Source organism: Centruroides sculpturatus, unplaced genomic scaffold (assembly GCF_000671375.1).
Source record: "Centruroides sculpturatus isolate CEXI.00-Female unplaced genomic scaffold, Cexi_2.0 scaffold1534, whole genome shotgun sequence".
NCBI lineage: Eukaryota > Metazoa > Arthropoda > Arachnida > Scorpiones > Buthidae > Centruroides > Centruroides sculpturatus.
This window is the reverse complement of record NW_019386039.1, coordinates 116,998-130,059: the sequence shown is the minus strand read 5'-3', so window position 1 is coordinate 130,059 and position 13,062 is coordinate 116,998. Positions and strand designations below refer to the sequence as shown.

The 13,062-nt window shown below is 29.0% G+C and overlaps 1 protein-coding gene across 1 annotated transcript in view; it reads left to right on the top strand.

Moving 5' to 3' along the window:
• Positions 1–1,545: 1,545 nt before the first annotated feature.
• Positions 1,546–13,062, top strand: part of LOC111613263 (glycerol-3-phosphate acyltransferase 4-like) — a 65,698-nt gene continuing 54,181 nt past the window's right edge. The window contains exon 1 of the mRNA XM_023354612.1: positions 1,546–1,744. Coding sequence (XP_023210380.1) covers positions 1,707–1,744 — 38 coding nt within the window. The 5' untranslated portion in view covers positions 1,546–1,706. The remainder of the gene's footprint in view (positions 1,745–13,062) is intronic.

Sequence of the window (13,062 nt, the reverse complement as noted above, 5' to 3'; positions counted from 1 at the left end):
AATTTGTCAACCAAGAAGACTCATTCGAGATTAGTCACAACACAAAATTCTCGAACAATTGAATCGAAATCGATGATTATATTTGAATAAAAATCAAATTTATCAAATCGACTTTATAATTAATTAAAATTAGTTTTACAATTAAATTAACTTGTTAAATTTATCAATTTTATATAAACCTTAAATGATGGAATTTTTATCAAGTAAAATAAATAAATTCTCCATATAATTAAACGTCATTATAGATAATTATCATCTGGCTAAAGAATATAATTAATAAATAATAAGTTATATTGAAATTACTCTTAAATTAATTTCAGTAGGGATAAATGCCCGGGCACGTATTAACTATTCCTCATGTTAATTTTAATAAATATGACATTTAAATACGTTAGAAAATATCAAAGTTCACGTTATAAACTCATATTTTTCGTACGTAATAATAATAATAATAATAATAAATATATATGTATTATAAAATAAATAAATCCTTGGTTAAATTAAACATTTCGATGATACAAAAATGAGAATTTCACTTTATAAATCATAATAAAATTAGTTAAAAATTATATTTTTAAGTAGAAAACTCATTTAAAATTACATCGAAATTCACGCTTTACAGTCTCACGTAATGATAAATTTCTTAAGAATTTTTATTTTTATAGCAAACTACCGTAATTATAAGGCTTTATATATATATATATACATAAATATATATTTTTCTCGCCACAGAAATCTTGTAACAGTTTGTCATTTTATTAATATAGTAGCATTAATTATAAATGAGGAGAGTTATCTTGTGGTTTTCACATTTAAGTGCTTCTAGAGAAGAGAAGAGCAAGAAGAGCATCAGCAGGAGAAGGAGGAGGAGGAGGAGAAGAAGAAGGAGAAGAGGATGAGGAGGAGGGAAGTGTTATCAGTACATGTTGGCTAATCAGACTCGATTCCGCAATATCGATCGATCTTTGCTTTGCTATTAATGATTTAGTTCATCTGGTAACACTTGGCCAATTCTCAATTGGCCATTAGACAGGTTAAATTAGCTTTTTATAACGCTTTTAACACGTAGAAAACTTGGTTAAACGTCGAAATATGCATTGGAAAAACATTAATTAAACTATTTCTTTATCGCTTCTTTTCTACTTTATGTGCTAAATTACGATAACTTTATACTTAAAAATCATCGTAATTTGGTTCATCAAATAGAAAGGAAACGATAAAAAAAAAAAGTAGTTTAATCAATGATCTTCCGATGTGTATTTTGTTTTTCCCTATCTCCATATCACTACCCATACTTTTCCATGCAGAACTTATATAAATATAATAATAATAATAATAAATAATAATAATTAAAATTTTATTTTAAAAAATAATTTAATGTTGATAAGCATTAGTTAATTGCTTTTTCCTTTTTAACTTTTTCATGTAATAACAAAGAGGTTATCAATTTTTAAAAAATTCTATTGTAAAACTCTATGAAGCTATATATTATTTATTAGATATTCAGTGATCTTACAAAAACTGACATTGCATGGACAGATACATTTTTAAAAATAAAATTGGCTTTTATTGGATTTTCAAATAGTTTCATATTGAGAAATCATTTCTCATAGACAAAAATACAAATCAGATTTTTCAATTGTATATTTTTACACTTGCATATTTACAGAGTAATCATTTTATTGTTTGGACTTGGATGGTTGGTTATGTGTACTGCAGCTGTTGGAAGCATTCCTGATGGGAAGTAAGTACTATTTATTAACCATAAATTTTTCATTATATCATTTAACAACAATTTAATAATTTAAAACATTAAAAATATAACAAATATATACACTCATTGCCATTAAAAATTGGTGCACCAAGAAGGAGTTGTCAGAATTTAACAAACAAAATTGTACGTATAATGTGAGTATAATGGTGATATAAGTAAATGATTAGAATATGAAAGCAAAAGGATCATTTATTGCAGGAAAAACTACAAATTAAAGAAGATTCTAATACCCTGTTGGGTCATCTCTAGTGTGAATACACGATGTGATATGGATGGGCATGAAGGCATACAAGTGTCATATGATGTCAGGGTTGCCAGATTCCAGATTTCAAATTAGGTCTTGTGGGACAAAAATGAAAACATTGTGACAAGTTTTCTGAAGAAAATTTTTTCACAATTAACAATTTTGATATATCATTTTTAATTTGTAAACTTCATTTTGGCCATTAAAAACATATCTTATAAAAAAACAACAAAAATAATTGAGTCAATATTTATCACTTGATTTCACTTCATTAAGAATGACTAAACCTTGATTTTTAAAAAAATTGGAATTCTGAACAATTCATTCTGAAATTCTGTATTACCATTGTAAAGTACTATATTATTTTTCCGCCTTTTTCAACGATTATCGACACGTCTTTGTGCCGGAAATAGCTGTTACCTAACGAGTACTTTACGCAGATTCATGTTAATGTGCCAGGCCTGGACTTTAAGCATGCACTGAATTAAATAATGACAAAGTTAGTCAAAAACAATCCAATATTTAATAAAAATTCTAGTAATAACTATATACAAAATTTAGTAAAAATCAAATAACAATTTATTTAACGTAAATCAATAAGAATCAACCCAACAAAACTCAAATCAATCTATTTTCTAACTTATCTATTCCCCTTTGGAAGTCGACAAAAAATTCAAAGACTTAACTTACATACAACAATTCTTATGAATTAAAGGTCCTAATCGTCACCTCAATATACTAGGAACCTTTTCTCTCAACTCTCAAGACTTTCTCTAATCTTTGATCCACAAATCGAATAACTTCAAAATCACCTTGGAACTACTTTATCCTATCGGACACCTCTCTCATTTGCTGCTACGAAGCTCACCACGCTCGTTGCTAACAGAAGCTCAGCTCAGTCATCTTCACTTGAGGTTCGGTCTTTATACTGTGAGATGACGTCACAATTCTGAGTGAGATCACTCCCCTCATTTACATACTTATTGCTAACAATAAACTTTTCCTGTTTGCCTGGCAGCCTATTTTCCAACAATACTCGCTAACCTTTTACATTATTCTTTTTGACAATTTTCAGGATGTTTTATTCTTTAAGGTTTAGCAAATTCCTAAGTTATGCTTCTGGGGTCTCCGCCCTTTTCTTGGTGCGGACTTACTTTTTTCCACTCAGGAGCACAAGTGTGTGCGAGTTTTATCTATGGCGCTTTTCTTTCGTCGGTGAGTTGGTTTCTCTTCTATTCTTAAGTTTCTAAGGTGAGTAGTGAGGAAACCTTCATCCTAATAAAACATAAGCCCCAAATAAAAAGAGAATAAAAAAGCAAAAATAAAAGTAACTAAAAATAACGCTCAGACTTGGTTCCTTACACCATCAGCTCATCCTCCAATTTTTTTAGAATTAACCTATTTCTATCTTTATGCCAAACCCTCATCATTAGACTAAAAATCACACCAGACAGCACTAACATCATTGACCGCACTATTTACGCAGATGCCTACATCTAAAAATCCCTGAGTGGCTCAAGGGGATTCCCTGACATTAACACATCCCATGACCATTAGCATTCAACTCAACTGCCAATGTCCAAAATTCATACATATTAGGAAAGAAATACATTTCATAACAGATCCATCACTTTTTATGACATTATTTTATTATTTTATAGTCAAAATCTGTTAAGTTTTTACCTGCGAGACATTTAAATGTTTACGGGAGTGGGACAAATCACTCTTGTGCGGGACTGTCCTGTGCATTGTGGGACATCTGGCATACCTGTATAGGGTCCTGTGGCATCACAGTTAACAGTTGTTGCAAGTTGTCTTTTTGTTCGACCAAATTTCAGGCTGTCCAACTTGGCATTTCAGGTGATCCCAGACATGTTTGATTGGTGACAAATTGGGAGAAGTGTGGCAATATGGCAGAGACAATCCAATGACACCCTTGCTGTGTGTGGTCGAGCATTATCCTGTTGGAAAATGGCTCTTGCGAGCCCTGCCATGAGAGCAACACATATGGCTGCAGGATGTCACTAACGTACCTCTGGGCTTTAATGGTCCCTTGGATCACTACTACAGGTGATTGGCAATTTTTAATTTATTTGATTTAAAATATATGCTCTCCACCTCAAATTAGTAGTGGCTTGCCCCTGCACATCATACTTTTCCTTTAACAATCAAGTCATGCTGGTGATCTATGTAGCTCTTTACGGGAGGGATATTTGAATTGAAATAAATCATTACTTCTAGTTTGAATCTGAAGTTCATATATAGTTAATCAGGGCCTCCTACTCTAAGCTTTCCCTATCTGTTTTTGAATTTCATTTACTTAACATTGTTCTTGAGAATAATGAAAGACAGACAGAAGGGCACCAGTGGGAATTTATAGGTCTACAGTTTTTTCAAATTGAAGCCCAATTAACTAACAATCACAATCAAAAGTATTGAATATTAATATTAATTTTTTCTTCACTGCTAAACACAATTAAATGAGGATATTTTCTTTTTTGCAAAATATCATTCTCTTCTGGGCTTTCCTGTTGATCTTAATCACAAATATTGGCAACATCTTGATTTTTCTATTTTTTTGTAAAAATTTGATATTTTCATTTGCTTGTGCTTGCCTAACTTTAAAAATCTTTTTATCTAGTAACTTTTATCTTTCTTATTCTGTAAATCTTAGAAATAAGTTTGAAAATTTCAATACAGCACTTCTAACATCCAAAGGTTTCAATGACAATGACTTTATTTGTTTAATTTATTGTTACAAATGCATTTTCGAACAATGTATATTTTTGTTCCTCTTCAATGCTAATTGTAAATAAAAGTCGTCATATCATCATAAACTATTTTTATTTTTAAACAATAATGTTATTAGTACTTGAAAGTTAATAAATAGTTTAGACAGTTTTTGAATTCAAATACATTCAGAACATATATTTTAAAAATTTGTTAAAAGACCTCTCCCTTATCTGTAATGTTAAACAAATACTATATAAAATAAAATATTCATATTCACCTTAATACTTAATTTTTGTTCAATAGAATCATAATAAAACATAATTACTTAGTTTAGACATTTACTATTTCACACTATTAAAATAACATTTTACTATCTTATTACATAATAATGCTGTTTTACTTATTATTTTAACATTATGCCCTCTATTATGTCATACCTTACATTATTGATTTGTACACCTTGATATGTTAATTAAATTTTTATTTTTAAAATGTTTTTTAATTTGGATATGTTCTTTAAATATTTGTTTTATATATATCAGTCTCTTTATATAATAATTTAACCTTATTTCTATTGATTTTGCAATTAATAATCATTGAATGTTCATATCATAGTGATTGATTGTGTATAAGCCTGATTGCTGCTTTGTGCTCTTTAATTCTTTTATTTAATACCTGACCTATTTTACCAATGTAACAACTAGGATTTTCATGGGTACATTCCAGTCTGTATAATACCTCGTCATCTAAATCTGTGATATTTTTGTAATTAACACTAAGATTCTAAATNACTTAAAATTAATATAAATTGAATTAATAAATGAATATTCTTTAAGAATTTATTTTTTAACAGATTTAATTAAACTTTTATTTTATTCATTTAGAATTGCCTTTTTGGAATTTACTTACTAGAACAAACAAAAATTATCATGTAATCAGGTAATAAAATCAATTTATTATCTTTAGTTTGCATTTTTTATTTCAGTTATTAAAAATAATTTTATTGGATCTTAAGCTATTAAAAACAATTACAGTATACTCTCACTAGTCTGAACTATTCATTGTATGGAGTTGTTCAGATTGGTATAAAGTTTGGATTTGTAGGATTATAAACAAAAAGTCAAAAAGTGACTTCAGACAAATTCACATACAGTTGAGCCAACATATAATGAGATTCATCATTGCAAATTATCAATTAATGTAAACTTTTCTGTTTCCTTGAATCTCCAATATTATTAAATCTATGCTTAAATGTTCAGATGTTACATAGTATTACGAAGCAGTGTATCAGATATAACAAAGATTTGCACCCGTTGACATGCAGCCATACCAAAAATAGATTGTGGGACAAGGAAAAGTCAACTTTATTGCTTAAACCTGAACATCATAGAAATTTTTCTGAAAAGGAAGTTAAGCCTTCCAAGTGATCATTTTTGCTTTTTTGGAGAGTCAGTCTGACTTCTTTCCGCTTTAAAACTTTAGGTCTACAGCTAATGCTGGGAAACCAAATCAAAAATTCACTTTATTAGTCTTTTTGCTTTCATTAAGGAGCTACAGTATGTCAGGTTATCATCTTGAGGTCTAATCTGTCAACTGATCATTCCTTTATTCTTTTAGATTTCAAAATAATCTGTATCATATCACTAGATCAGTGATTGTCCAGTCTCAATAGCTGTATTTTTATATATGGGTGTTTGTGTTTGGGGAGCATGATTTTGTTTACCCACTTGGAAATTTAATAACTCCTGTTTTGTTGAAAATTTCTGAAATTTTGCAAGGAGGCTTGTGTATTAGGAGGATTGATACTATTAAATTTTGGTGGTTAAAGGTTGAGAGGATATAGGTTCAAACTTTTGGAATTTTAGTTTAGCTTTGTTATGTGTAACATTATTATTTTACCATGTCATTAGCATTATTATTTCTCACGTTTAAAGTTTATAAAACAAGATATTGAAAATTGTGATGTCATTTCCTGTTTAGTGAAAAACAAGCCTCTGTAGATTTAACTCTTTAATGTTTAATAAGACTTTTATTTCTTCACATTTATTTTTGTATATTTTACATACTATGTCCTCACAAGCAAATAAGCTTCAGACATTACTGCACATGGACAAAAAAGACAAGTAGTATGAAAATAGGTAGCATAGTCTCAGCATTTTATTTTTATAATTGTTAATATTATGTCACAATACCACAATATCTGAAAATAAATATGAAGAAAATTTCATTTAAAAACATAAGATTTAAATCTTCAGAGGCTTGTTTTCGGTAAACAGGAAATGACATCGCAATTTTTAATTTCTTGTTCTATAAGTTTTAAACAAGAGAAATAATAATAGTAATAATAATGCTAATGATGTGGTAAAATAATAATGTTATACATAAAAACAAAAAACTAAACTAAAAGGGTTGAAGGTTTTAACCTACATTGTCTCATTCACTCAGTCATTGCTACTCTGTGACATAAAACTTCAAACACAAAATTTTTAGAGACCCAATTTTTGGAAATGCTTGAAAAGTGGGCTGTATTATTTTGACGAGGAGCTGTTTGTGTTTAATGCTATGTGCTCACCATGTTTCATTTGAAATGGAGATCCAAACATTTGATTGTCTTCTTGTAAGTGACAGCTTAATATGTTACTTTTGCTTTCCAGATGCCAAACGTATAATGCTACCAGCATCTGCATAAATTCCTAAGTAAAACTGGTGGCAATAAATAATTTGAACTGGTGAAAAAAACTAAAAACTGGCAAAATGGTGGCGATATTTTTAAATTTTCCAGAACGACCTCTGATGGAGGGATTACTGTGTTAATTTTAAAATTAGGTTGTTTGAAAAACTGTTTTGTTAGTATTTTAAGGACACTGAAATCAGTTTGATAGTTTGTAAATAAGAATATTTATAATTTTTTTCCTTAGAAATGATTCTGAATTTTAAGTACAAAACATTTCTTAATTTTTATTGTTTGAATCTGAGGTTGGTTGAAGGTGGTTGGTTGAAAGACACTCAATCAAATTAAAAATTTTTGTATTTCTTGAAAAATTTATTTTAGTTTTTTCTAACATCATTTCATTCTAACATTCCAGTCTTAACCACTCTGCAGTGATTGACAGATATACCCATCAAGGGCGATCATGTAGCACTGGAGAACGACGTCTATATCCACAAAAAAATTTTGTGGATATCGCTGAAAACTAGCCAAAAACTATTGCAAAAAAAATTCAAATAAAAAAGGAATTATGTGACAATAAAAAAAGATATTTTTTACTAAACATAGCTGTTTTAAAAAATTTTTTCCAAAACGGAAATGAGAAAAATGCGTGGAAAATTCTTAAACGATTTTCCATGTTTATTCTCCACTAATCGTGATAGTGCCATATCTGACTAACTCTCTGTACAAAGGTTAAGGTGTTTTTAGATAAATATAAATATTCTATTTATGTAATTACTTAGTTTAAAATAGTTTAAATATTATGATTATTTAATATATTTTAATTTCATTCTATAGTCCAAAACTGACTGTGCTTTGGGGTATAGGATTTTTTATTCGCTATTGTATATTGTTGCCTTTAAGGTAAGTGTTATGTTGTCTTCTTTTAAAGTATTAATTTCTTTTCAGTTTTGTAATTTTTAAAAAATTATTTCTGTAAATATTTTAGTTTTGTATATGGGAATTTTCTATATGATGCATTAAGACACAATAAGTATACTTTTGTTATAATGATTATGAATTTAATAGCTAAATTGAATAAAATTATGCCTGTAAGATTTATATTAATATAGAATTCTTAAGTTTTCCTGAGAGAGAAAAATTGGCAAGCACCAAATCCGACAGAGGGCACTGTTTTTGAGCCAAGATGGCTGCTGAAACAGGTAAAGAGCCGACCATGTGTTTGTTCAGTGCTTGAGCCGATTCAGTATCTATCGGTGACGACTACTGCGAGGACCAAATGAAGAACAAATCATTGAATTTATGTCAAATTCTAGACTATATCGGCGACAGGAAACGTCGTCTTGTAGAAGATGAAGCCGTTTTGGATATATGTGACACACACACACACACACACACACACACACAAAAAAAACATAATGTGTGCTACAAACTTTTGACTGGCCTATGTTGTATAAGTGCTGAATGACGCAGCAGGGCAGCCTTCAGATTGGCACTAATTTTAACTATTATGATAAATAAAACTTTGTTTTTATATTGGAACATGGTGTATACTGCTTAAAATATTTAAATACTTCTCACCTGTTAACGTGTAATAAACATGCTATCACATGTTTACAAAAACCAGACAGCTCCGCTTTGCATGTGCGTTCTCCCTGTAATTGAGATGTATTAAAATGCCAATATCTGAGATTGCAGCACTAAAGCAACAACATGAACTTCAGTGTTGTTGTTAGAGTTTAATCCACAAAATACGATGTGTCCAGCATCCAAAATGGCTTCACCTTCTACAAGACGACGTTTCCTGTCGCCGATATAGTCTAGAATTTGACATAAATTCAATGATTTGTTCTTCATTTGGTCCTCGCAGTAGTCGTCACCGATAGAAACTGAATCAGCTCAGGTACTGAACAAACATGTGGTCGGCTCCTTACCTGTTTCAGCAGCCATCTTGGCTCAAAAACAGCACCCTCTGTCGGATTTGACGCTTGCCAATAACTTATAATAATGAATAATGGAGAATAGTAATACAGTAGAGCGTTGTTTATCCGAAAGTCGGTTATCCGAAAGAATTCCAGTCAGCAAATTTAAATTTTTGCTAGTGCTGTGGCACTACTATCTTTCGCTATATTTTGGGCTACTCCAATATTCTTTTTTTGTGGATGTGTATTTTAGCTGGCAGCACTGGCACTTTTGTGTGGTGTTTTTCTGAGGACTGTGTCATGCTGAATCAAACGTTTTTGATACTAGATCAACTTCTAAGGTATTTTTGTTTTTTTTTTTGTTTTTATAAACAAACATATAAATACGTTTATTAAATTGAAACATAAAAAAATATGATTAATTAAAACAATTACTTGGTTAATTATGTGCATATTTTGTTTGAAAATAAGATTTAACATTCATAAAAGTAATAATACATTGCTTTACATATTTAAAATGCACTTTTTTCAAATTTAAAATTGAAAAGCAGCCTAAATATGATATATTTCTTTGTCATTCATCAAAAGTCTTAAAATCATTTTTTAGGAAAGAACAAGCAAGCATGAAACCAAATGTAAATGATGTAAGGAAACAAAATAAATTAGAATCTGAATTTCTGTGGGCTAAATGGAGACAAGGAGTCATGTGTGGGCTCATCAACTGAAGGTCATTCCATGAAAAAGTGGTTTCACTATGATATTCCCAGAAAGAATGCACCTCAGAATCAGCATATTTTGTTATTAAATAGGTTTTTTTTGTAAGGAGAGGAAACAGTATTTCAGTCTTCCTCTGCTTTCTCTATTATTCACACGTTATTTATATACAATTTTTGTAATTGAGGAAAATATTCAACATATAATGACACTGAAAGAAAAATTGTTTTTATTCTGTTAAGTTTACTTTATTTTGAATACATCATTAATCTTTTTTATTGTGTAATACTTCTAATCATCATCCAGCTTTTTTCTGAATCCGTTTTAAAAGTGTTATGTATTTTAAATTTGAATTTTACCTTAAATTCAAAGCAATATTTAATACTGTAAATCAACATTCTTCAACCTTGTCATACCTGTGGACTGGCAAAAATAGGAATAATATTTTGAAGACCAGCAGAAGGCTAAAGATAAATTTTCTTAGACTTAATCTGTTTAGATGTGGGTGACATGTGCAACTGTCATAACTGACTGTAACAAGATACTGATTACTGTGTATTGCAATGGTGTTGCTTTCCTTTGCATGTTGATCACTCACTCTCGAGTCATGCACAGTCACAATATAATATGAGTTTTTGCTATATGTCCCCAATAAGCAAGCTGATGCAATACTGCAATACATACTAAGTTAAGTGTAACAACAGGGTGTAAGGGGTAGGGGTAGGTCATGAGACTGACACTTGTTTGATAACTGTTATGCATAAATGTAATTATTTTATATATTCTTTTAATTATTATTATTATACAGTAATTATAGTGGTATCTAATAATTTTAATAAAATTTGAGTTATAAGAACTTTATTTAAACAATTGCAATAATAAAAAATAAATAAAAATTGTTTATATTAATTACAAGTTTAAAACATTATTTTGTTGTTACAAAATTTCCTGTCCGAGGTCAAAGAACACTATGGTAGATCACATAAATTGACTAAATCTTTAAACAGATTCTATTTATGTGTAATATATTTTGAATGAATTGTGTTTATATTAATAACTTAGCAAAATATCAGTTTATTTTTAATTAGTATTAAAAACTGCTCATATATTACTTGTATATAGAGAACTAGCATATTTCTTGCATGTCAGAGTATAATTTCATCAAAACTTGTTTTATTAAAACTTGTTTTTATTAAAACATAAACTTGATTTAACAATCTGTTTATGAAATTTAATGTACAATTAATGTTTATATATTAATTGTAGGGAAAATATTCAACATATAATGACACTGAAAGAAAAATTGTTTTTATTCTGTTAAGTTTACTTTATTTTGAATACATCATTAATCTTTTTTATTGTGTAATACTTCTAATCATCATCCAGCTTTTTTCTGAATCCGTTTTAAAAGTGTTATGTATTTTAAATTTGAATTTTACCTTAAATTCAAAGCAATATTTAATACTGTAAATCAACATTCTTCAACCTTGTCATACCTGTGGACTGGCAAAAATAGGAATAATATTTTGAAGACCAGCAGAAGGCTAAAGATAAATTTTCTTAGACTTAATCTGTTTAGATGTGGGTGACATGTGCAACTGTCATAACTGACTGTAACAAGATACTGATTACTGTGTATTGCAATGGTGTTGCTTTCCTTTGCATGTTGATCACTCACTCTCGAGTCATGCACAGTCACAATATAATATGAGTTTTTGCTATATGTCCCCAATAAGCAAGCTGATGCAATACTGCAATACATACTAAGTTAAGTGTAACAACAGGGTGTAAGGGGTAGGGGTAGGTCATGAGACTGACACTTGTTTGATAACTGTTATGCATAAATGTAATTATTTTATATATTCTTTTAATTATTATTATTATACAGTAATTATAGTGGTATCTAATAATTTTAATAAAATTTGAGTTATAAGAACTTTATTTAAACAATTGCAATAATAAAAAATAAATAAAAATTGTTTATATTAATTACAAGTTTAAAACATTATTTTGTTGTTACAAAATTTCCTGTCCGAGGTCAAAGAACACTATGGTAGATCACATAAATTGACTAAATCTTTAAACAGATTCTATTTATGTGTAATATATTTTGAATGAATTGTGTTTATATTAATAACTTAGCAAAATATCAGTTTATTTTTAATTAGTATTAAAAACTGCTCATATATTACTTGTATATAGAGAACTAGCATATTTCTTGCATGTCAGAGTATAATTTCATCAAAACTTGTTTTATTAAAACTTGTTTTTATTAAAACATAAACTTGATTTAACAATCTGTTTATGAAATTTAATGTACAATTAATGTTTATATATTAATTGTAGGGAAAATATTCAACATATAATGACACTGAAAGAAAAATTGTTTTTATTCTGTTAAGTTTACTTTATTTTGAATACATCATTAATCTTTTTTATTGTGTAATACTTCTAATCATCATCCAGCTTTTTTCTGAATCCGTTTTAAAAGTGTTATGTATTTTAAATTTGAATTTTACCTTAAATTCAAAGCAATATTTAATACTGTAAATCAACATTCTTCAACCTTGTCATACCTGTGGACTGGCAAAAATAGGAATAATATTTTGAAGACCAGCAGAAGGCTAAAGATAAATTTTCTTAGACTTAATCTGTTTAGATGTGGGTGACATGTGCAACTGTCATAACTGACTGTAACAAGATACTGATTACTGTGTATTGCAATGGTGTTGCTTTCCTTTGCATGTTGATCACTCACTCTCGAGTCATGCACAGTCACAATATAATATGAGTTTTTGCTATATGTCCCCAATAAGCAAGCTGATGCAATACTGCAATACATACTAAGTTAAGTGTAACAACAGGGTGTAAGGGGTAGGGGTAGGTCATGAGACTGACACTTGTTTGATAACTGTTATGCATAAATGTAATTATTTTATATATTCTTTTAATTATTATTATTATACAGTAATTATAGTGGTATCTAATAATTTTAATAAAATTT